The sequence below is a fragment of the Pseudorca crassidens genome, chromosome 3, assembly GCF_039906515.1.
Source record: "Pseudorca crassidens isolate mPseCra1 chromosome 3, mPseCra1.hap1, whole genome shotgun sequence".
NCBI classification, from domain to species: domain Eukaryota; kingdom Metazoa; phylum Chordata; class Mammalia; order Artiodactyla; family Delphinidae; genus Pseudorca; species Pseudorca crassidens.
Window position 1 is genome coordinate 40,573,313 of NC_090298.1, and position 26,117 is coordinate 40,599,429.

The window sequence follows — 26,117 nt, forward strand, 5'->3', positions numbered from 1 at the left end:
CTAGATTTTGAGGAAGGATAAGGAAGATGAGTAAGAGAGTCCCTGCCTTTAAGAATTTTCCAATCTAGGGGAAAAAAAATCTCACACAGGTAACTACAACATAGATAGTATTTAATAATTATTTCTCTGAGGGATTTTTTTAAAAAATAAAAGAAGAGGGCTTAGTAGTTAAAAGATTATTTCCAGGTGGGGAGATCAAAGGAAGACTTTATAAGTAGGTATACAGAAGTATCTTTTTATGAAGAATAATTTTCTCTAAGTTGTGTAAAATTTTGTGCATCAAATAAGCATTTAATATTGTTACCAAAATTTGAAGGTTATTAATTAGAGCATGGAATGAGTTGGAGTCTGAATTTAGACTGTACTTATGGCAGAGTTTACAGTGAATAAGGAAAGAAATTTTTTTCTGTTTACACGTAGCTGTATATCATGGTTTTAACAGAGGAGAGTGAATTTAATCACCTCTGAATATACCTTATGATGCTGTGTGATTTTATAAGGGCGTACTCTTTGGGAAGAATTTTTAGTTACATCTAGGAGGGGAATACTTTGGAACTTCACAAGTATGCTTTAAAAACCAGTACCAGAGATGGAATTTGGCACCATCCAGTTGAGAGAATTTGGCACCATCCAGAACACTTTCAGGAGAGAGTCTCACCTATAAAAGATTTCCATTACCTGAACTACAAAGAAATTGAAGAGATTTAACCCTCAATGAATATGTAGTGTGTGCCAGACATTGAGTAAACTCTTTAGATATATCATCTAATTTAATCTCAACAGATTAGCCTCTCAACCTGTGAGGCTATCACCACCAACAACACTAGAAGGAGACGTCAGTGCTAAGTATAAGCTTCCACCCATTGCTTGATTCAGAGAGGGAAGCAGAGCAAATCTCGAGCCTGCATAAGCCAGCTCTGGGTGGAAACAGTCAGCTTGCCTTCCCTTTCGTAGCAGCAAGGAGAAAGCTACCTCTCGAGGCTTAAATGGTGATGCTTGTATCCTCCGTTGTCAAAACAGGAAAATGAAGCTGTTTACATTTCATAGTGGCCATGGTTTGCTGTAGGGATCACTACTGGAAAATTATCCGTGACTGCATTAGTCATGTGTGAGCATGAGTTTCTGCCAGCTCCTTCCCACACATTCTGAAATCTTTAGTTCTGGGAAGGGTACAGATACTGAATTACTATGGGATTTTGTTTGAATGTTAATACCTATGTTCTTCAAAGTCATTATGTTGATTTCCAGTCAGTAATACAGTTAACATTGCACACCTTTCTTGTTCCCATTCTTTGAGTGTCATTGCTCTTTTTAATAAGTGCTCAGCTTTGAATGGTAACCTCAAGAATGCCTTCATAATTCGAAACATAGTGGAATCTTAGTTAACTCTATGTAACTGGACTTTGTTTTCCCTCTTAAAGTTCTAGGCTTCTGCATATCATTCAATGTTGATGTGAAAAACTCATTGACTTTCAGCGGCCCAGTGGAGGACATGTTTGGATATACTGTTCAACAATATGAAAATGCAGAAGGAAAATGGTAAGTTAATGGGTTTTGTTGTTGTCGTTTAGTTTTCTTACAAGGTAATGGAAAATATTATTTGGTTACAGTTCGTTTTATGAATGAGACTTAGAATGAATCGTTTATGGTAGGAAATGCAGTCTAATCATTTGGTAATGGAAACTGAAAAGGTGAAAAAGGAAAAATTCCTTGGCAATATTAAAAGACATGGTTAGTGATTCTGTTGAAACCTGGGTTGACCTCAAGGAAGATCCTTATCCAAAATAGTCATTGTTTTGTAAGTAGGTTATTCTGGCAAGAGTTCTTTAATTGTTCTCATTTTAGCATGGCTGAAATTCAGCAGGAGGTATTGGGAGGCAGATGAGATCACTTCCATAATATAATATTGGGCTTATATTTTTGGTGCTTTACTGACCTACTGAGTTTGGTCTATTACTTATAATGAACCTTACTGAATTTCTTTTATACACTTTAAAAACCCTTTAATATTGGTTAAGTTCACTTTAGTATGTTTTTTTAAAGCATATTTAACTTTTGAAAATTATACAAAATTATTAGAGTTCTTTTGCTTTATATTTAACATAATTTTTAGGGAATCTTTTTTTTTTTTTAATTGGACCTTGTAGAAAAAGAGAACAGGAGTTAAACTTTGCTTCAGTTTAGTAACTTAAACTAAACAAGCCCACTTTTCTAGTGACTACAGTAATACAAACAAAAATGGATCTATATCTATTTGGAAAACAGTGAGCTATCTCTCTACTATATTTCACAGATGAAAAGATGTGACTTTTCGATATTTCACTTTACCTTCTAGACTTGCTTAATTTGACAATAATCCTCTAAATAGTATCAAAGTAAGAATTTGAGTTCTCACATTTTTCAAGTACAGATATTGTATCCTGGGTATAAACTAAAATTTGTGGAGGTGCTTCACTCTTCTTCTCTCCCTATAAATATCTCAGATAAGACATCTAATAATAGAGTATGGGTTTTTATATCCTCTGTCTTTCAATCCTATGCTCTCACTTTACCACCCACCTCCTTTTTTAAGGTTAAATGGATAAAGTCATCCCTCTAGACACCAATTTTATTCTTTTAGGCATTATGTCTGCAATTCAGGGAGTTCTACCTCTGGGAGAATAATGTGAGTGGGCCAACTGGTCAAGCTTCTCTTTGTGCATAAGCTAGAATAAACTGACACTCAGTGCATGTTTTTCTTAAAAAGCTTAACTTTTAGATAAAACACATATTACAGTGAATTTTCACTTATTACTAATAGTTACATAAATTTTAAAGAGGAATAGCAAAACTTAAAGTCTTAAACCACCTACTTAAAATGAACTGTCTTTTTAAAGAATAGTCAAATAACAGTCAGCCCTTCCTATTCACAGGTTTCGCATTCACTAATTAAACCAACTATGGTACCAGAGTTGCGGTGGGCGGACTGTACCAGGCTGTTTTATATAAGGGACTTGAGCATATGCGAAGTTTTGTAGCCACTGGGGGCCTGGAATGGATGCCGAGGGATGACCGTATTGTTAGCAGATTTTATGAAAGTCTGGTTTTCATTCTCTGATAGTGAGGAAAGCCTGTAAGCTTCCTCCCTCATCCAGTCCTGTCTCTGATTTTAGGGCAGTCTGCTATCAGAAGCCCTGAATTATCTGAATGAATCTTAGTAGAGTAAGAAGGCATTCATATTTCCTCTTGGGACTTTAGTGCACCCATACGATTTCTTCAATTCAAGAAGGAGGAAGTGATGCTTGATTCTTAAGCTGAATCTTGAAAGATGACTTACCTTTCAATAACATAAGAGATGTCACTCTAAGCTGGGAAGCTACATAAACAAGGGCATAGACCTGAGGATAAGTGAGAGTGTTGGTAAGCAAACAGATCTGACTTTGGGATGATAGAGGGGAAAGACCTTAAAAGCCAGACAAAGGAGCTTGTACCTAAGTAGAGGGTACTGAGAAGCCATTATAGGTTGTTTTATGAAACTTAGTTTAGGAAATTATGTATAGATTGGATTGGAGAAAGGAGTGCCTGAAATCGGGGAAATCCACAGACAAGCAAGGACAGCAATCTGCTTAAACAATGAGGCCTGGACAAGGAGGGCGAACTGCAATGAAAGAATAGTGTACCCGAGATAAATGTAGGTGAATAATTAAATCTGAGTGGAAGTCTGGGAATGGCAAATGAAGGTATAGGAGGTGTCAAACACATTCCAAAATGTCTACACTGGATTACCGGGAAGTGGGTAGTCATTCAGAGACAAATGTACAGGAAAGGAAAATCAGTTTTATCAGGAAGTTGATGAGTATGGTTTTAAACAGCTTGAGTTCAAGGTAATGTCTAGGTACTTGGAAACTTCAAAATGGAAAACAGAAAGAGGGAGAAGTTAATGTATTAGGGGACATGTTTAGAAAGCAAGAACTGGTTTGGGTTCCCGCTTGCAACCCTGTGCATTGCCCAGCATCCGGCACAGGACCTTAAGCATAATATGCACTCGATAATGCACTCCACTCAGTTGGCTGAACAACCGAATCTAGTTTAACTTCCTGTCCTCATTGATGAAAAAACGCATAAAAAAGTAAGGTTAAAAGTGACTCTCCCATAACTATTATCAAAACAAAGTGTTGGCAAGTATGTGGAGAAAAGGGAACGTTTGTACATGTTAGTGGGACAGTAAATTGGTGCAGCCACTGTGGAAAACAATATAGAGGTTCCTCAAAAGAACTGAAAATAGAGCTACCCAGTTCTGGGTAAATATCAAAAGGAATTGAAATCAAGATCTCAGATATCTGCATTATTCACATGTTCACTGCAGCATTATTCACAATAACCAAGACTTGAAAGCCATCTAAATGTCCATTGTCAGGTGAATAGATTTTAAAAATATGTTATATACATACAGTAGAATATTATTCTGCCTTAAAAAAAGAGGAAAAATTTTCCATTTGAGACAACATGGATGAACCTGGGGGACGTCTTGCTAAGTGAGATAAGCCCGATGCAGGACAAATACTACATGACTCCACTTATATGAGGAACCTAAAATAGTCAGACTCGTAAAAGCAGAGCATAGAATGGTGGTTACCAGGGGTTCAGAGGAGGGGAAAACAAGGAAGTATTAGTCAAAGGGTACAAAGTTTCAGTTAAACAAGATGAATAAATCCTAGAGATTTACTATACAGCACAGTGCCTATAGTTAGCAATACTGTGTTGTACAGTTAAAATTTGTTAAGAAGGTAGATCTTAAGTTGTGTCCTTATCACAAAATAATAATAATAAATAACAACAACCACTACTAAAGAAAGCAGGAGGAAACTTTTGGAGGTGATGCATATGTTTATGGCATAGATTGTGGTGATGGTTTTAAGGATGTATACTTATCTCCAAACTCATCAAGTTGTATACGTTAAATTGGTACAGCTTTGTGTATGTCTTTCATACTTCAATAAAGTGTTTTGTTTTTTGTTTTTTTTGCGGTACGCGGGCCTCTCACTGTTGCGGCCTCTTCCGTTGCGGAGCACAGGCTCCGGACGCGCAGGCTCAACGGCCATAGGCTCAGGGGCCCAGCCACTCCAAGGCACGTGGGATCTTCCCAGACCGGGGCACGAACCCGTGTCCCCTGCATCGGCAGGCGGACTCTCAACCACTGCGCCACCAGGGAAGCCCCGTTGTTGTTGTTGTTGTTTTTAAAGTGACTCCCCTAGGGAAATATAACTACTTGGGGCCAGAGCAGAAAATAGGGCTCAAGTCTCTCCACTCCCAGTCTAGGACTGTTGTCCTTATTAGAACTATATTAAAAAGTAAATGTTGATAATAACTGTATCTGGCGTATAATACTTTACATTTTAATATGTGTGTGAGAGTTTGTGAGCATTTGAATGTATATATGGATATCAGATACTTTGATTCCATTCTGACATTCCATATTTACAATGATTTTATGGAAAAGGTGTGAAAAATCAGGGAAACAAAAACAGTGTGGTCAATTGAATTTAAAAGTAAATAAACTACAAAAATCTAAATGTCCAAATCTTTAAGGATGGCATGGTAGCAACATACCATTCTAAAGAGATCCAGGCACTGGTCATGCAAAATAAATTTTAGTAATATGTTTGGATATTCTGTAAGTGTTTATAAAATCAGGATGCAGACTTATTTTAAGAAATGGACTATGAAATAATTGACATATTTGGGAGAACATGAATTTTGTTATTTAATTTTCTCCAGAGGTGGGAATCTGGAGTTTTTCTTTTAATTAAAAAAAAAATTTTTTTTTTTTAAATCATCCTGACCCATCTTACATCTTGCTGAAGTATGCGTAAAGGAGTACTTGTTGACCCATAACAAGTGCAGTCTGTGTATTTGAAAAGCATTAGTTTAAATCTTTGGAAAGAGTAAACAGTTAACAGAAAAGGCGGCCTATGCCCCTCTTTATGTTTCAGAAGTTTCCTGTGGAGTACAACCTACTTTATATCTTTGGCTCGGAAGCCACATGTTTTTTCAGTAGCAGAACACATTATACTTCTGATTAAATTCAGCTGTTGTTCATTATGATTAGCATGAGCTGGAGCATCCAAGTAACTGCAACGTGGTTCAGAAGAATCACAAAGAATACAATTGGTTTAATAATTTTGCTTTGAAGAGAAGAAACTCAAATGTGCTCAGCATTGCGCAGCCTTCCAGAGTTAGTGGTAATCACCAGTATAGCAGGGCTCTGCCAGATGGGAAAAAAATGAGACGCTGGTGTGGGACTTTCCACTCTTTGTTGTTCTTTGCTTCCTTCCTTCCAGCATGTGCACCCACCCCTCTGAGTGCTATCTAAGCATCCATTCTTAGGGGCTTCGGTGACTTCAGTGGGCCTGTCTTTTCAAAATAGATTCTCATGATGCAAATACTTCCCTAGTCAATCCCCAACCCAATATATATCAAAATGTACTGGCTTCATGCCTTTACCCTAGAGGACCCTGCTTTGTGCCAGGTAAGGTTTACTAGTGGGCTCAAGTGACTGATGCCCTGTTTCCAATGTATGTGTGTTTTAAATAAAGCCTATTCAAGCTTGGGGTGAAAAGACTTTTTAAAAGTTTTACCAAATTTTCTCTCACATATTTTAATATAAAGTTTATTTTAAATTGCTTATAATATCTTTTGAAGTTGAAATTTCCTCTTTGCCAAACGTCAGTTCTTTGGTTCATCTCACTTCTACCCCTCTACCTTTCATGACTGAAAAGCACAACAGCTCATGGGGCCACTGTATAACTTCATTCTCTAAGACGACCAAACACTCTGTTGGTTTTTGTTTTTTGTTTTTTAATGCCTGGCAGGAGGTACTTGGCACTCTGATACAGACTTTGGCTTGGAGATCAGGAGAGAGTTAGGTGAAAAGAAATAATGTAAATATGAGACAACAATCTCCAGGAAACTATCTTTTACAGAAGAAAAACATATAAATATGAAACAGAGCAGTCAGAGGCCAGCTACCCTTCAAATAAATATAATAGCAGTCATATTGACAAAAATAACTATTATGAATAGGAAGCATTTCTCAGTTTATTAAATTTTATATTTGGAGCTTTTTCATGGAGAAGAAGTGTTTCTCTCACTTTGATGACCTTTGAGTTCATCAGGTGTTTCTCTAGTGATCAATAATGAGACCCAGAACATTCTTTAATCCTCAATCTGCATACAAATCATTGCAATAATATCATATAAAAAGCAGAAATTTAATATAAATAAAATTTAACGAGTTAAAGCAAACTTGCATTAAAGTTTAAAGTAACAATATCCATCGTTCATGAAACAATGTGCTTTGGGTCTTCACCTTGACCCTGTGTGTTTGAGTGAATATGACTGTTATCCTCATTTTCTAGACAGGAAGCTGGGACTCAGAGAATGAATTGCCAAAGGTTTAACACAGCGAGTGTGACAGGGCCAGGATGTGGAACCCCAGCCTTATGCCTTCAGCCAGTTTGCTCCTATAACAGCAAGGATTCTCTACAACCTTGACCTGTGGAAATGCCTGCTGTGTCACCCAAAGGCATATATGGTATTCTGCTTAAGCAAAATATCCAGCCTCTAAAGTGGAAAAAAAAAAGACTTCACAATTAGGACCTCTTAGCTGGTCACATGAATGACCAGGTATTCCTTATTCAGATTCTTAGAGCATTTGATGCAGTCATAATTTATTCATCAATAAATATTTATCGAATGCTGATTTTTATATCTGGCTCTGTTGGAGTCACTCAGGATATATGAGTGAATGAATAGGTGAAAATTCCTGCTGTTGTGGAGTTTATATTCTATTGGGGATGGACAAACAAAAAACTAATAATAAACTTAATAAACAGGTAGGTTATATGTCAGAATGTAATAAGTGCTGTGAGAAAAAATAGAGCAAGATAGTGGGGCTTGAGAATACTGAAGATTCCTAAAATTCCATAAACTCTATGCTGATATTCTTCTAGGATCTTGTCATTTTTATGCAGCTTGGGAAAAGTGAGGCTTTCTTAGGATTAAGGGGTGGGATATATTCCAGAGTTGCATGTTTGATGTCAGAAATACACAAATTTTATATTCTACATCCTGTGTCCTGCTTACCCATTCTTTATCACTGATCCCAGCTCTCAAACTCCCTGTCTCAGTCCTAGCCTACTACGCTCTACCGTTTTCTGAGTTCTCACACCCCAGGCTTTACTTATCCAGAATATACAATAGGCCATGGCTCCAGTTGCTATATCAGGTTATTTCCAATTATCATCATACTCTAGAGGTTTCTATTGGCCTAGGGTTCAAATATAAATTCCAGAACCTTTCCTTCAAAGTCTACTGCTTGCCAGTCTCAACCTTCCTACTCCAGGTTATACAGAAGCTTTATGCTGTGTTCCAGTCACCCATACTTCCTCATTACCTTCCATTTTCAGCCCTTATGCTCCTGTTTCCACATTTTTGCCTGGGATATCTGTGATCTCTCTTATCTCCTGCCTTATAACCTAATAACTTTATTATTAACATACTGTTCAGAACTCACTTTTTTATAGATTGTTCTAGATTTTCCCCAGTTAATGGTTCATGTTTTCCAGCTAATTAGTACTCCTCCATACACTTATAATTTGTTCTATTCAGATGATGGACTCTTAGAATTGGAAGGGTCTTTGGAGGCCTGGAGTTTGCGGCATGTGGGCTCCGGTTAGGTGCACAAGCTCAGTAGTTGCAGTGCGTGGGCTTAGTTGCCCCGCGGCATGTAGGATCTTAGTTCCCCAACCAGGGATCGAACCTGGGTCCCCTGCATTGGGAGGTGGATTCTTTACCACTGGACCACCAGGAAGTCCCACATCCCTCTTTAAAAGCTTCAATAGTTCCCAACTCTCCCCTCCATACAATAAATCCAAAGTTCTTAAAGTGCACTGTAAGAACATATGTGATCTGGACCCTATTTACCTTGCCAGACTCAAGTTCCACTCCAGCTACCCTGAGTTACTTGAACTTATTGAAAGAGCCATGTGCATCCCTTCTTGCTTCTAAGACTTTGCTGAAACTGCACCAAGTTCAGAACTATTCAATATGGTAATAGTACATTTATATTTTTGCTTCTCCCCTAAGTTTTAAGCAACCTTAAAAATTGTGTTTTATCCATTTTATATTCCCAGTGCCTGGCATTAATGCTGAGCATGTAGGATTTTCTTTATAAACATTAATCAATCTGTCTAGTCTCAACTTAAATACTTTCATAACATATCCACTACTTTTCTCCGAACTGTTTTAACTATAAAGCTTGTTTAATCAATCACATTACAAAAGGTTTTGAAAAATTGGGGAAAAAAAACTTAAAGCCTAACCATAATTTCCTTAATAGAATTTGTTTTTTGGTGTACTCCCTTTTAATCTATGTTCTACATAGAGTTGTCCATCATCTGAAAATATGTATATAATAATAAAAAGAACCAACACTTAGATAGCACATGTTATAAGCCAAATACTGTACTAAGCATTCTATATACATTAGCTCATTTAATGTTCATGATGATCGTGTCAGGTAGCTACTCTTATTATTTCCATTTTACAGACGAAGGAACTAAAGCACAGAGGATAACTGGCTTGTCCTAAACCATACAGCTAAGTAAAGGGTAAAACCATGATTTGAACTTATGAAGTCTGGCACCAAAGTTCATGCTATATTTTATGGAGAGGATTAAATTACTTAGGACATGGAAAACACTTAAAACAGTGTTCTGCACATGGTATAAATTCAATAAATGCTGGCTGTTTTTATCATTGCTGTTATAATAAGTACATTGAATATAATTTGGTATCTTTCACTTCAAATTGTCATAGGTTTTCAACAAATTAGGTAGGTTTTTACTTTAAATTAGGTCATAACTAATTTTTTATCCTACCATGCAATCTTATTAACTATTTTTTTATGACTGCACAATATTCTATGGAATGAACCTACAATAATTAATTAGTCTTGCTGTTGATCACACTTCTTTTAAACTTATGATTATATATACCACTATAAGCATTATATCTTTATGCATCAAGCTTGTTTCCTTTAATTTAGGTCATTTTTTTAGGATAGATTCCCAGAAGAATTATGCGTTAAGGGGTTTGAACATTTTTATGGTTATTTATGTATATCAGAAATGGCTTTGCAAAGGCATTATATCACAACTATGTTTTAGGGAGTCTGTTCAACAATTCAGTATTTGCAATTGTTGTAAAACTTATTTCCATAATACTAGCTTTGTCCAAAGGACTTACACAAAATAAATCCCATCCCTTTTCAATATGACAAACTTTCAAATTTTGAAAATTTTTAAAAGGAATGCCCAATCCACCTGCACTCCTTCACAACCTTTCAACTCTCCTTCAGACGTTTTTTTCTCCATGCTAAACGTCCTCAACTTTCCCTCAAGCATCTCTGGTCTGACAGAATTACCAGAATCTTAACTATCTGAGTCATAGTCTCCTAAATACATTCCATTGTGCCTATGTCCCTCTTAATTTGGAGATTCCAGACATGGCCCGACAGTGCAGAGCACAGAGGGGCTATCACTTTCCTTGACCAGGGCATCTATTTCTAGCAATGATGCCTAAGGTCACATTACCATTACCATTTTTGGCACTAAAATACACTGTTGGCTCATGTTTTCTTGCTGTCAACTAAATCCTCCATGACTTTTTCACACGAACTTCTATTAAGTCAGGTTTCCGACATTCTGTACTGATGTAGATAATAGTACACAGTTAAGTGAAGTTGTTTACATAGGTTCTTATTAAACTTTACTAGTTCAAGTTTCTTGTTCCAGAATGTTGACACTTCTGAATGCCCAAATTGGTATTTTGATTTACTTGATGAGTACCTTTATGCTTTCTGTGTCTTCACTTGTCATTAACAAAGATATAGCCTAAGTCAATCCCAAGTGCAGTCTTATGGTATATAATTAGAATCCTTTGGTTGCTAGTAATGTGTCTGTTTTTTTTTTTAATTTAATTTAATTTATTTTTTTATACAGAATGTTCTTATTAGTTATCCATTTTATACATATTAGTAATCAGTGTGTTTGGATATAGCTGTTTAGCCAGCAATGAATCAGCAGCTGTGGATCCCAACAAGTACCTTAACATTCAACCACATTCACCCATCCTGTTCCTGAAGATATCATAGGAAACCTTGTTAAATGGCTTGCTAGGACTAAAATAAATCATGATTATATTTTTTCCATTAATTATTATTAGACTGATTTCATACTTCTGTCAAAAAAAAACAATAAGTGATTTTAAACCTGAGTCTCATAACTATCCTTATTTTAAGTGCCTACAAACTAGTATATACTAATATTAAACCTTATGATATAATGTTTATATTTCCTGACCTCTCTATGACATTATCAATTCCTCGTGGGAAAAAGTCATTTATACTTCCATGTGTGTTTTGTAAATTAACACAGCAGCAGGCTTAACCAATAATTATGATTTCAGCCCCCAAATAAAAAAAAAATGTGTTAAAGTAACATATAATACAAGAAACTAAAATATTCTCAAGTCTCTCTCCTATATATTTTACTGTTTTTTAATTTAAATCAATCTGCAATTTGAAGAAGACACTCTGCTTATTTTAGATAACATTAAGTTACTAACTGAGGATGGCTATCTAATTATGTCTATGGGAGCTACTGTCAATCGTCTTCGAACTAGTCATACAGTAACAAAAATAAAATGTTTCTCATTATTCAAAAATGTTAATTGAGTTATTTAATTTCCAGGGTGCTTGTTGGTTCTCCTTTAGTTGGACAACCCAAGAACAGAACTGGAGATGTCTATAAGTGTCCAGTTGGGAGAGGTGAATCATTACCTTGCATAAAGTTGGATCTTCCAGGTATGTAAAGTCAAAATATTAAAGTCTGGGACTTCCCTGGTGGCGCAGTGGTTGAGAGTCCGCCTGCCGATGCAGGGGACGCGAGTTCATGCCCCGGTCCGGGAAGATCCCACATGACGTGGAGCTGCTGGGCCCGTGAGCCATGGCCGCTGAGCCTGCGCGTCCGGAGCCTGTGCTCCACAATGGGAGAGGCCACGGCAGCGAGAGGCTCGCGTACCGCAAAAAAAAAAAAAAAAAAAAAAAGTCTGATCCTAAATTATGCCCAGCATTCTCACTGAAAGTGAATTTCAACCAACTCAGGAAAAGATTAGAAGGAATCTATAAACATTCTCCCATTTTTATTATTCAGATTTACATAAAATGGCATTTTGATGCCTTCTGCCCTTCATTTGCTTTAGAAATTCATCATAGAATATCTATAGATATAGAAGGTCTTACTAGTTTTGTAACTTGTAACCACCTCCATTGTTCAGAATCCTTTGTAAAACCAGTGGTAACATAAAAAGAACTCTTCTAAATAAACCTATCCATCACATTTCCTCCACAAAATTTAACTTAGTGTTTGTATTTTTTAAAGAAAATAACATGAGAAATATAAATTTAAATTTTAAAAAGAATTGCAAAAGGTAAATTTATATTGAAATGTATGTATTTGATAGAAGTATCAGCATAGTTAGAACATGACTAGGAAATTCCTACTAGAACTATCCAGGAATTGGAAACCTGTCAGTGTTCCGTGCAATATTAAGTACCATGGAAATGACTCATCCTCTTCAGGTTTATTTAAGATATTGTATTTCTCAGTTCTCCTTTTTTTCAATTTCCTACTTGTTTATTATGAGCATTTCTTTCTTTACATTCAAGAACATAGCTACTTTAATATGTCTTGCCTGATAATTCCAACATCCGTAATATCTCAACATCGCTTTCCACTTACTACCTTTCTCTTGAGGTTAGGTCATATTTTCCTGTTTCTTCTTATGTTTATTAATTTTTTATTGGATCCTGGATTAAACTCTTGAGTTTTAAGTGTGGAGATTCTAGATCTGTTATGTGCCTTTGAAAAGTCTTAACTTTTAGTTTTAGCAGGCAATTTACTTGGCTGAACTCAGTTTCCAAACAACAGTGGGAAGCAGTTAAAATCTCTATTCAATTCTTCTAATTTTTTAGCTGGGCTGTGTGACGTTTACCCCGCACATGTACAGTTCAGGTCATTCAGATGTTTGGAAAGAATATCTGTATATACTCAAACTCTCCTTTTGTGGCTCTACTTTCCAAGATACCCCCCACTTCACTTGGCACTGCTGTCATTGCCCCATTCTCTGTCCTCTGTTTCTTCTAGACAGGAAGACTGTGAGGTCTATCTGAGGTTTAGCCACTGACTCAGGCCTTCCCTTAGGGGAAAACAAACAAACACAAAAACAGGAAACTCATCCAGTTCTAATCTCTTCTTACAAGTATAGACTCCCTTCCAGTTTCTGCCTGCTCTTGGTTGCTTTCCAGTGCCTTCGGACGGTTGTTTCATACATTTTTTTTCCCTTTTCCTAGAGCTTATAGTTGTTATTTGCAGAAGAGTTGTTCTGATAAGAGCAACTCCTCCATTACTAGAAACTGGAATAGAGTTTTAACATTAGTGTGAAGATGTTGGCTACACCGAGAACAGTACGGAAGTTTCTGCTGTAGTCTCTCATGTCCCAGGAATGCTCATCCTGTGTCAACGGTAGTATAAAAAATTCTAATCTAGATTATTCAAGACCAGTTCCAGATGCTTTTAAAGCAAATCAGACTGGATTCTGGGACAAAGACCAATGCTCAGTTTAGGAGGTGATTGTGACCTTTCAGGAATCTCTGCTTCCATTCCATTAAATCTACATGTAATCTTAAGGTAAGAAAAACTTCTAGGCATGAACAGTGAGACAAATCTTTCTTGAACTTGAGTTTTGCCACTTTCAATTATTTTAGCACTCTGCTAAGCAGGGTTTAGAAGCTTTTGCCTTTCCTGTCCAATCTTTTTTTTCTTCTTCTTTTTTATTGTGAGTGAGTGGAACTTCTTTTTGCCAGGTTGGCATGCTTTAGGGCTCAACATTCTTATTTGTTCTGTCAGATGTAGTCCCTTCATTGTGTCTTTACCCAAACTTCCTGACCACTGCTCTAATCTTGCTCCAGTTTTCTTTGTAACCCTCCTGATGTCCCTGTGATGGTGAAACTAATGGTCAAAATCTTGTTTGAGTTTTCTTTTCTGGCCTTCTACCCATTTTCCTCCTTCCTGCCAGAAATCATGTTTCATCATTGGTCATATATAACATGTAGATGTAACATGTTGGATGATTGTATAAGTTTACTTTGCATCTACAATATTATGAGACTAACTATTTTATTTATTTTAGTTAGCAAAAATATGTGAAAAGCTATCCCATGTTCTCATTGCCCTGATAGTTTACAGTTCAGCAAAAGTATGTGAGGCAGTGATCCAGACAAAGTTTCTGAGACAAAAGCCAGAATGTTTTAATGAGAAGACACTTAATTTTACTTTGTTTTCCACCGTCATAAACGTTTCTTCTATTTTTAGTTAATACATCAATTCCCAATGTCACAGAAGTAAAGGAGAATATGACATTTGGATCAACTTTAGTCACCAACCCAAATGGAGGGTTTCTGGTAAGAAAAGGAGGAGTCAAGATAGTTAATGAACCAAGAATTATATTACAAATCTTTATAAAATCTGTTATATAATTTTTAATCTTATGACTTTAATTTTTTAAAAGGCGTGCGGGCCCTTATATGCCTATAGATGTGGACATTTGCATTACACAACGGGAATCTGTTCTGATGTCAGCCCCACATTTCAAGTCGTGAACTCCATTGCCCCTGTACAAGGTACAGATTTTATGCAATGTTTGTGCAGTGTTTGAAAAGAGTAAGCAATGAATGAGACATATATATACACGGGAGCATACCAAAAAGCTTGAAGTATTTTCTCGGCTACCAGCATTACCAATTTAGGTAAATGTTTGCTTTGCCAATATATAACCAAACCTCACTGCTATTTTGGAATTGATATTAGTGTAAATAACCTTTACAGAGTCATGTCTAAACATCAGAGCTAAAGCTTTCACATTGTTTTTATTTAAAGGGTGAGTTTCTTTGAGAAAAGTAACCTCATTTGAAATATACACAGAATGAGAACTGTATAGAGAGTTCATATTGAGAAAATTTCCAAAGATAACTCAGACAGTGTTAATTAAAATTAAGTAGGTATGGGTTTCACTTGATGTGAATCCCAAACCAATTGTTACTGAATGCAAAGCGTATTTTTTATCACTCTTCTTCTGATTTAAAAAACTCTTTTTTCTGATTTTAAAAGTAATGTGTCCACTTTGTAGGATATCAGTTCATCTTTTAAAATGAGTTCCTTTTAGCTGCGAAAACATTTCATATACCTCTAAAGACAGACACCAAATTTGCACGATTGAATCTTTTTCTTGCAGAATGCAGCACTCAGCTGGACATAGTCATAGTGCTGGATGGTTCCAACAGTATTTACCCCTGGGAAAGTGTTACAGCTTTTTTAAATGACCTTCTTGAAAGAATGGATATTGGTCCTAAACAGACACAGGTAAGGCTTCATGTTTTGATTTCTGTTGTCCTAAACATACAAATGCATGGAGTTTTAATGACAAATTCTTCTGAAAATAAATTAATCAATAAAGCTAAAATTTAGGATGAGCTTTGTATTCCATATCCCTGTTCTTATTCCTGCACGTTACTGGCAGGCTGTTTATTTTCTAAGCAGAAAGTATTACGAAAGCTGCATTTTCAATGCTCTGAGAAAATATCCCCTATAGATATCTATAAAATCATACTTTAATTCTTAATTATTAAATAAGCATAGCCACCTTTGGTAATATCAGAGCAGGGTTTCAGAATTTGTAGAAACTATTCTGATATGCCATCATAGTGTCTTTTCTCCTGTTGTACAGATAAATTAGGAATTGGCCACAGGATACTGCTGTAAGTCTATTTTCCCCTATATTTAATAATTTCTTTTCTTAAGTAAAAAACAAATGCTCCAGGCTTTAGCTGCAGTAAGTTGAATAATTGGGTGTTTTTCTCCCCTTGAGTCTCTGTTTCTAAACACATCCCCCTTTATTGCTACTAAATAAAGTGGAACTTCCCACATGGCTCTTCCACTTTAGACAGTGAGTTTGGGTTTAATCAGTCTAACGTTCATTAATATTATATGGCCACATGGCTTAAAATATGGATAAGACACAATGGATAATAGGAAAATTAAATGTCAAAGTGAGGACAGTGCCTTGAGGGTAGGAATTAACACTAGAATCAGAGTCAAAAATGGCTGTTGCAGAGTCTGGGGACCTCAGGAGAGCACAGGAGACGACTGGGCTGCACACGCAGTCCAGTGTTCTTTTCTTTTTCTCTGAGAGCTCTACTCTTGGAAAAATTTCTGGGACACTGAAAAAGTTGTATGACTGCATTAATATTTGTCACACCTGCATTAAAATTGGGATATATGGGCTTCCCTGGTGGCGCAGTGGTTGAGAGTCCGCCTGACGATGCAGGGGACACGGGTTCGTGCCCCGGTCCGGGATGATCCCACATACCAAGGAGCGGCTGGGCCTGTGAGCCACGGCTGCTGAGCCTGCGCGTCCGGAGCCTGTGCACCGCAACGGGAGAGGCCACAACAGTGAGAGGCCTGCGTACCGCAAAAAAAAAAAAAAAAAAATTGGGATATAAATAGACACACACATCTATATACACATATATGTATGTGTGTGTATACCTATGTATACACACACATACATATATTACATTCATGCATATGTACATATACATACATGTATCTGTATATATATATTTTATATTTTTGTATCTGTGTGTATATATATTTTTATACCTTTATGTTTTTTTAAATATATAACATAATTTTATTTTATAATATATATTTATATAACACATATTTAAAACATATATATTTTATTTTATATATATATATATATATATATATATATCTCATACATTTTCCCAAAAGGATGGTAGTTGAAAATTGCAAATTAGATCTCAAAGTTCAAAGTGAAATGTCATATGGCTGTATTCCAAGGTTGAATGGATCTCTTTAGAGAGCTAGGTGAGGGGTAATGTTGTGTATATCCCAGTGGACAATAGGGAACTTCTTGAAATCAGAGTAAAATTATTATACGAAATTGTACTTTTCTTATAATCATATCACAAAATGTCAGTTTTCCTCGATGCAAGCTTCTTATCTGCAGTCATCTTCCCAAGTGGATTGCTGGAAGTTTGGAGAGGATATTATCCTTCCTCTTGCCACAGGGCGTCAGGTGGCCTGCATCCTTTAGAAGACCACTCAGAATGGTGACCTGCTCCTCCTTTTTGTACAACACGTGTTCCACATGGACCCTTTTCCCTTCTGAGAACTTCTCTCCCTTCTTCCTTTCCTCTCTTCCCTTATCCTTTCTCTCCTTGCTCAATAAGATTTCATAGAGCCATAAAATTATAGCTGGAAGGGGTCTTAGAGGTCATTTAGCCCCAAATCTCAATTGATGGAGGGGACCTGAGAAGCTAAGTGACTTGTGCAAGGGTCTCTTGCTTGTTGATGGCAGATTTGAACACACAGCTCTCCAACTGCAGTGCAGCTGTCTTTCCTTTCTGAGACCTCTACTTCTAGAGAAGTTTCAGAGCAGGTGCCTCTGATGTCCCTAAACTGTGGTCTCTAGTCCTTTGTCCCTGTGCCTCCTCGGCCAGCCCCCTGGTTGGAAGCAGGCCCGGACTCTTGGTGCTCTGTTGCCTGCACTGACATACCGAAATTCAAACTGCTGATCACAGGTCTCCCCTCTCTCAACACGTTCCCCACAATGAGTTTTCCTCCCTTCCACCTGTTTTATCCACCCCATTTTACCTTCTTATCCAATCCTTTCTTTCCAAAGCTAATGACAGTCTTGGAATATTTTAAAGTTTGTATTCTTTTTTAGTCATCTGAATATTTGATTTTACTTTTAAATTTATCTATTACACTATAAAAATTAATGTTTTTGTAGCTACTTGTGGAAATTAGTGCAGCTGTGACATGTTTGAAGTTTCTCCACAGCTTCAGGAAGCAAACCTACAAGGCTGTTTTAGAGGGATAATCACTGCTTCAGTGGAGATCTATGCCCGTGGCTCAGTTTTGTAAAGAAATAGCTAACAATCAATTGCTTATATGCTCAACCCATTCTGCTGCAGTTTTGATGTTTCCATCTATGAGAACTATAATTAATTTTACATTTCAGTAGTGAGAGTCCCAATAGAGGAGCTATTCTGTCCAGCACCAGTGGAATTCCAGCCTTCCAGAGTGGGCTTCGTGGAGTTTTATGTCTTTCTGGGAGGAAACAGTGGCTCTATTCAGAGGAATGGGGACGATCCCTGGGGTCTAGATGCTGCCAGTGAATGAGAGGGACACAAACTTACTCTGAGAAGAGTCAGGTCACATTTCCTTGGTTCCATGACCCCATTCCTCAAAGAGGAAGATTTCAGAATGCAGCCCTGTGCACTGAGTCATTTGTAGCATCTGCAGATGAGCTGCTTAAATTGCTGAGTTTTTATGTCACATTTTGCTTGTGTCATTCATTATGGAGCTTAGCCAGACTCATTCGTTCATTTATTCACTTGTTTTTCCTGAGGATTTACTGTGTACCAGGGTCTGTGTGAGGGCTTGGGTAATTGTGGAGAATAGACAGATGCGGCCACTGCCTTCATGGAGCCTCTGTAAAAAGCAGTGTTTCTCCAGATGTGGCTCGTGGAATTCCTCCTTCTGAATCCCAGAGGTACTTGGACTGGACCGCAGACTTTAGGAATCAGAATCTCTGAGGGTGGGGCTCCAGAGCCTGCATTTTAAGTAAGCAACCCACATGATTCTTAAATAGGTTAAATTTGAGAAACAGTGGATTAAATGCATTATTAAATTGATGTGTGCGGTGTGTGTGTCTGTGCTATGCTGCACCCTCCAGATGACTGGGACCTCAAGACTGAAGCCTTTATATCTCTTTTTATCCTTGTCAGTGGCCAGCCCAGTGCTCCGCTGTGACATAGTGGCCCTTTAATGAGCACCTGAAGAATAAATGTGTGTATCATAATGAATGTATTTTTGTATTTTTCTCTGATAGGTGAACATTTAATGAGACTTTTTCTAGAACTGGCATTTTAGTATTCTTTTAAGTATATTATTTATATGTTAGGCTTTAGTGTTTATACTTTAGTAATTTCTAATCTTTTTCTATGTTGGTTTAAGTTGTATTAATGACTAGTTTCATAAGTAACTCTCTAAACAAAAGGGATTGAGAAGGACATTTACTAAGCCATCACTTTTGCCAAACTGTATTTAATAGTGTTTTGTGTACAACACATTTAAATACCCTTTAAATTTGACCTTCCTTCAGTGGAGTCAGACAAGAAATTCATTCATAGAAATTTGGAAAGATACTTTCACTTCAAAGAAATGCATACTAAAATGTATGATTTTCTTTCATGTGGTCTTACAGTAATTCTCTCGAAAAACATAGACAATTTATTTTAACAATCATTTTTTTCCTGATTTATTGATAACATAGTTTAAATAAGGTTTTTTTTTTTGTCTTTTGTTTTTGTTTGTTTTCAATTGAAGCACCCAATCCTGCCCTAAGATTGGCAGAATTAACTTCTGGAATTTTCCCTTCCCCTACTTAAATATAAAAATGAATTTCAAGAGATACTGCCCAGAAGAAGATGCAAAGATGGAAAGTTACGAGCTAGATACAGGACTCTTTAAACTCCTCACCCATATCAAGGATATAAAAGCATTAAGAATGAAGTTGACAGATTTGTGAAGTGGATTTCTCTGTAGAAAGAGCCTAGTGAGAAAAGCTTCAGTGAGATCATACAGTGAGATTGGTGTGTGTCTATGAAAGTTGGGACATGCAATTGATGAGTGTCTGACTCCTGCCTGAAATATCTAAAGGGCAAGATAGCTGTCTGGCTGCTGACGGGCGAGTTAAGGCAGTGGGATTGGCCTCACACCCAGAGTTGTCGGTACAAAGAATGTGTTTCCCATGGATCATTATGGAATCAAGTTAGCTCCTGTCCACAGAATCTCCTGGAAGTAAGTGGAGGCCTCTGCACAGAACAGCCGAAGCTATCACTGATTCCTAGGGACCACAGTAGTGAGATGCATTCACTCAGGCAAGGATGCAGGTGAAGGGAGATCTCCAAAGAGCCCACCAGAAAGATAACACCTGTTAGCACCTACTCCATCTTAGGACAGCACCAGTCAAGTACGAATTTCTGTACCCTGTATTTATCTTCCCTCCCTCCATCGGTGGAGATGTCAGATATTATAGTCAGCAATCTGAGAGAAGAGGGGCAGAGAAACAAAGAAACAGCCAATCATGCCCCTTCCTCAACTACAGGCTTCTCACCTCCCATAAGCTTTAGTAGGGGGAGGAGAGAGGATTTAACTATAAATCAACTTTGATATTTTGTCTTATTGATTTTGTTTTAGTTTAGGTTGAACCATATGAAATTGTTGTTATTTGATCCTTTTTTGACCTACAAATACAGCACTTTCATGTGGTACAACCTAAATTAAAATATAGAGCTTTTTTTAAACAGACATTTTAAAACTAAAAATAATAAAAGTCATAAGACATTTATCTTTCCATCCAGTGAGAGTAGAAGAATTTCACCCTAAAAAAGTTTTAAAGGAATCATGGACCAAAAAAAAAATTTACATTCTAATTATACCTCATGAGTTCTTGTTTGTTATATCGATATTAATTACAATTATTCACTTGATACAAAAGGTAAAGATCAAATATTATGGCCTACTTTCTGCAGTCACAGATTTTTCATTTAGTAATTGCAATTATTGGAAAGGAGTCTCAAAGATATGGAATGTTTCTGGAAGTAATTTTCACCTCCACAGCAAAAAAAAAGAAAGGGGGAAGGAAGGAAGGAAGGAAGGAAAATAAATTTTAAAACTTTCATTAAAGTTTCCATATAACAATTAGTATACATTAGGAAAATGCAATGCAAGTGACAAAAATATTTACCCTAAATAGTTACTCAGAGTTTCTCCCATGTTTCTGTGTGATCCCATTAACACTTTTTGCAAATATAGTCAAGGAACTTTTGCAAACCAGTTTTTTACCCAAGACAGAGCAAAGGCTATAAAATTGTTTTGTAAAAAACCACCTATAAAAACAAACCTGAAACACTCTGAGCTTGCCATAAAAGATACGATGGTATAAACATTATGGAGGTCTTATTGATCCTCAATACCTAAACATAACATTGCTTTTAATAGTAAATGAGAATGATATAAATATGCCATATACAAGTACATTACCCTAAATAAAAGCAGTAACTTGTGAGGCTTGATATAAAAGTTGAATATACTAATGGAACAATGTCTAGACTGTTCCTATCAAGAGTATAGCATAATATTAAACCAGGCAAAATGAAAGAGGGAAATTAATTAAATTTTAGGAATATTATTTATCTTTCTTTTTACGACACATTTTATGGCCATTTCCCTAGGAGCCTAAACTATGAGGCTCCTAATAGGTTAGGCTAATAGCCTAAACTATTCACTGTTTGGAGGTCTGAGAAGAAACCTGTCTGAGCTGTGCAGCCGTATCCTTGTCAGTCAGGCTGTCGTTTCTGAAAGTGATGTTGTGAATGTGGTGAATCTTCTTGCTCACTAGCGTCCTGGTCTCCGTTGTCCTCTACCTCCATTCATCACTCATCTGAGTTATTTTTCCCATGTAGAGTCCAGATCATGGAATTTCCCTGAATAAAAATCTCCTATCCTTGCCTGTGGAATAATACCCAAGCTCTCCATGACTTATAAGACGTTCGTCACCTAGTGGCTGTCATTCCACTGTCTCCTGCCTCCTTCCCTTCTTGCCCTGTAGCCACTCCTACCCTGGCCTTCCCTGAACACGTTGCCCTATGCTCTCATGATTCTCTCTGCCCGGAAAGCCCTTCTCCACCCCAGGCCCCATGTGCGAGGTAAACTTCTGAGACTCAGTTCAAGCGTCACTTTCTCTGTCCTTTTCTGTGGTTATTCCCCCCACCCTTCCCAAGAAAAACCCCTTCCCCTCCATATTCCCACAGCATTTACACACCCTTCGTCCACTGCTCTCATCACTCAGTGGCATCGCTTTTTGTTTCGTGAGTGCGTCTCTCCTGGTGGAATGTGAATTCCACAATGACAGCATTGTGCCTTAATCCTTTTATTTATGGAATACAGTTCAGTGTTTCCTGCATTGCCTAGCACATAGGGGGCAAGTCATTTATGTTGGAAAAATGTAATTTCTGTAATTTTTAATTTCTCCTTGTGTTAAAAATCATTATTGTACTGACCACCATCTCTCACTCTGCTTCATGAAGTCATTGAGCTAGAAGGGACTTGTTTGTGGGGGACACCCCAGATTCCCCTTTACATTGTGTTTCAGGCTTTTCTTTGCAGGTGTTCAACACATCTAGCCCCATTCACCGTTGGTCCTGATTTCTCCCATGTCTTCCCCATTTTAACGTCTTCTAGCCTTACATTTTTGAGCATGGGTCAATTTCATTGCAGTATCTTCCATCAAGCAAGAGACCAGCTAAAGACATCCTTTTCTTAGGATCTACATCTTTTTTTTTCTAATAAATTTATTTATTTTATTTATTTATTTTTCGTTGCATTGGGTCTCCGTTACTGCGCAGGGACTTTCTGTAGTTGTGGTGAGCGGGGGCTACTCTGCATTGCGGTGCGCGGGCTTCTCATTGCTGTGGCTTCTCTTGTTGTGGAGCACGGGCTCTAGGCACACGGGCTTCAGTAGTTGTGGTGCACGGGCTTAGTTGCTCCGCGGCCTGTGGGATCCTCCCGGACCAGGGCTCAAACCCATGTCCCCTGCACTGGCAGGTGGATTCTTAACCACTGTGCCACCAGGGAAGCCCAGGACCTACATCTTTAATTTACCGACTTTATTTGTGTTTCTGAGGAATCATTTCATCTACCTGTGAACCAGTCCTGTTCATCCCTCTCCATAGTGACAAAGGTTAAGCCAGGTTTCAGCTAACACAGCGTTGAATGGTTTGTGTTGACAGTTGATTTGGATTGCAGCCTGTATTACCACCACGTCCATACTCTCATTTAATTGCAGCAGAAGCATGTTGTAGGGCAGGGCTTTTGCACCTTACTTTGGTAAAAGGAAACATAAAATGACGAATGCAAAGTCTGAGCGCTTATCAGATTAAGCAACTGTGTATCCTACAGAAACACAAAAAGCTTTACTGTGCTTCCCTGTCATTACACCCCTAAAGAAGCTATTGATTGGATAATGTTAGTTGTTGAATGAAAACCCAGAAACTTAGCTCATTTTGGGCATTAAAATTTAGGCGCTGGTGTTATAACTCTAACTTAAGAATACAAGGTAATCGTGTAATTCTAAATGAGGAAATAATTCCATTCATTCATGATTCTTTGACTCAGTATACTTAATAGCTATTTTAAACACTTCTCTTTTTTTTAAAACTCCCTTGTCATTCTGTTGTGACTTTAAGTTTTATGAGAAAAAATTAGTGATTTTTGTGATTTCTAACAGCATCATTCCTTCCATATTCCTCACACTCACTTTCCTCCTTGTTCTTTTCTACCCTCAAAAGAGAAAAAGCCATTTGGATAATTAATTCAGTTTAATTTAGCAGATATTTATGAAGTATCTTATGGGTCAAGTATTATGCTAGATGTGATAGCAATATAAATAACAGACTCTAATACTTTGTCCCTAATCCTGAAAATCTTCCAACTTAGAAATGAAGCAAAGTCTTGTATTTGGATAATTGCAATGCATGACAGTGTGACATAAATATAACAAGGGTGAATAAAGCAGAACAATTAATTGATCTTTACGAGTAGATAGCTTAATATTAGAATAAAGCAATGTTTTCCAAGCTATGTTGTTTGAGGTGTTGAATATGTTCCTTACAAAAAAATATTCTCTTAAATAAAAATAAAATACATCAGGTCTTCCAATTCATGATTCACAACACATGTTTTCATATTAAAGATTCTGGGAGCACTTTCAAAAGAATCCACTTATGAGTCAGAGTAGAGCAATGCAGGAGTGAGAGAAAGCCTTGCTCTTTTGCTCCATTTGAAATTTGTGGCATTTTTTTACTTAATATAAATAGCAGAGGGAGGCAGACAGAGACAGAGAAACGGTTATACTTTGTATTAACAATTGCTTTCCAAGATTATTTGATCATGGTCTCTTTTTAAAAAATCATACCTAGCAACTGACAAAGTTAGTATTCCCTGGAAAAGGGGTAAGGGAGTACTAGTGTGGGGCTTATATGAAACATGATTGCAAATTTTATGTTTAAGTGGAAAGTTCTAAGTGTTACAAACCTCTTGTTCATGTAACAGAATCCTCAGCCAGTTGTGTGCCTGGTTTATGCTATAATGTGAATCAGCTCTTACTTCTCTTTGGACTTAGATTGTAATTACAACTGCTTAATCAAGAAGTTCAAACTGCATCTCCCCAGGAGCTAAATGTGTCCCTTACAGTTGTCTCTGAAAAGTAACTTTTCTTTCTACTGTGGTTTATCCCCCCTTTATAAGAATCTACTGTTACTATGTTCATCTACTCTTTACTGATGCCATAAGCTGCTCTACCCATTCTCCCTTAAAGAAAGCCCACATTTAACCCATTCTCCTTTTAGCTGCCATCTCTGCCTACTTTTTTGCATTTAGCAAAAATGCCTAGAACCTTTCCATCTTTACTGTTCCTCACCAGCTCTCTTCTTAACTCCACCCTCTGGGTCTTGTACCATCCAATGCAATTGGCCACTTCAAGTCACATATGGTGATTATTGATTATCTTTCCGCAAATTCTGGAATGCTTTAAATGTCTTTAATGATCATCCTTGACAGATTTTCCAGGCTCAAGCCTGCTTTGCTTCCTCCCATTCTACTATCATACTCTGCTGTCTGTTCTTTACCTGGGTAGCTCGTTCAGAAATCTGGATCCTCCTTCCTCCATGAGGGCCTTACAAGTGAGACGATAAATGTGCTTGTGATTCTCTCTCCCCCTGTTTCCTCACCATGTGTGTTCATCACTTTTTATCTCATTATTTAATTCTCATACTTATTTGGCTCGGTTGTAGATGCATGTATACCCATTATGCTAGTACAAATCTGTTTCACCTGCCTTAAATTATAAACTAAGCCGGGACTGAAACTATTTCTACTAAAGTGGGTCCCACTGGTACTCAGCAAAGCATTACATATGTCTTGGGATTTGAGCATTCTCCCATGATGAAAATTAATAAATGGCACTCTTTTCTGGGGAAGACATAGCTGACCTTATTCTATCTGGTTCCTAAGGAAATAAGAACCCCTGTGTCAGCCAGAGACCTACACTGAATGTCATTTTCCTGAGATGTGAGTTCCCACTGCCCACTCTTCTAATTTCCCACACTTCTTTATGTCTCTCTTTTTCTGTTTATCATTATTTCCCTACTATCTCAGTTTTCTACTTGCCTATGTGAAATGTTATAGTCATCTAGTAAGAATGTATGAGGGTCAACTGTGAGCAAAGCAAAACAGTGGTAGAGGATAAGAGAATACCAGAAGCTATGATGTAGTCCATACTCTTTACCCCTGCTTGCCCCTTCCTAACTTATAACGGAGTTGGGAGATAAAGCACGCATACAAAAGTTGAGAAGAACGCAGGGCTCACAGGAGCAGCACAGACAAGTTTGCCTCACAGTTTGAAGAAGGGGAAGATCAGTGTGGACTCTTGGCAACTAGGTGGACAAAGCTGCAGAGAAAGTGAAACTTGAATTGAATCTTACCGAATGGGTAGACTTAGCTTAGTTGGAGGGAAAAGGAAGGGCATTTGGTCTGGATAGAGTTCATCCTGAGGAGTCCTGAAGATGAGGATGAATAAAGAAGGTAGGGCCAGACTGTTGAGTGGCTGAAAGTCAGGAGGAAAAAACTGAATTTTAACCTATAGGCCTAGTATTTCAAGAAGCAGCTTGAAGCTTTATCTACTTTCTATTTGAATTAGAAATACAATTCTCTTTTAAAGTATATTTCAAGGTCCTTGATGTAGGCAATGAAGAGTTATTGGAGTTTTTGAACAAGGAAGACACATGATAAAAGCAGAATTTA

General features: G+C 37.3%; 1 protein-coding gene across 3 annotated transcripts in view; it reads left to right on the top strand.

Moving 5' to 3' along the window:
- ITGA1 (integrin subunit alpha 1) overlaps nucleotides 1-26,117 on the top strand; it is a 171,724-nt gene that overhangs the window by 63,864 nt on the left and 81,743 nt on the right. For 2 of the 3 annotated variants that reach the window (XM_067730653.1, XM_067730654.1), the window contains exons 2-6: nucleotides 1,422-1,539; nucleotides 11,793-11,905; nucleotides 14,475-14,563; nucleotides 14,671-14,782; nucleotides 15,394-15,521. In XM_067730653.1, coding sequence (XP_067586754.1) covers nucleotides 1,422-1,539; nucleotides 11,793-11,905; nucleotides 14,475-14,563; nucleotides 14,671-14,782; nucleotides 15,394-15,521 — 560 coding nt within the window. Of the gene's footprint in view, nucleotides 1-1,421; nucleotides 1,540-11,792; nucleotides 11,906-13,652; nucleotides 13,791-14,474; nucleotides 14,564-14,670; nucleotides 14,783-15,393; nucleotides 15,522-26,117 lie in introns of those variants that run through there. The other variant, XM_067730655.1, reaches the window with a different exon arrangement.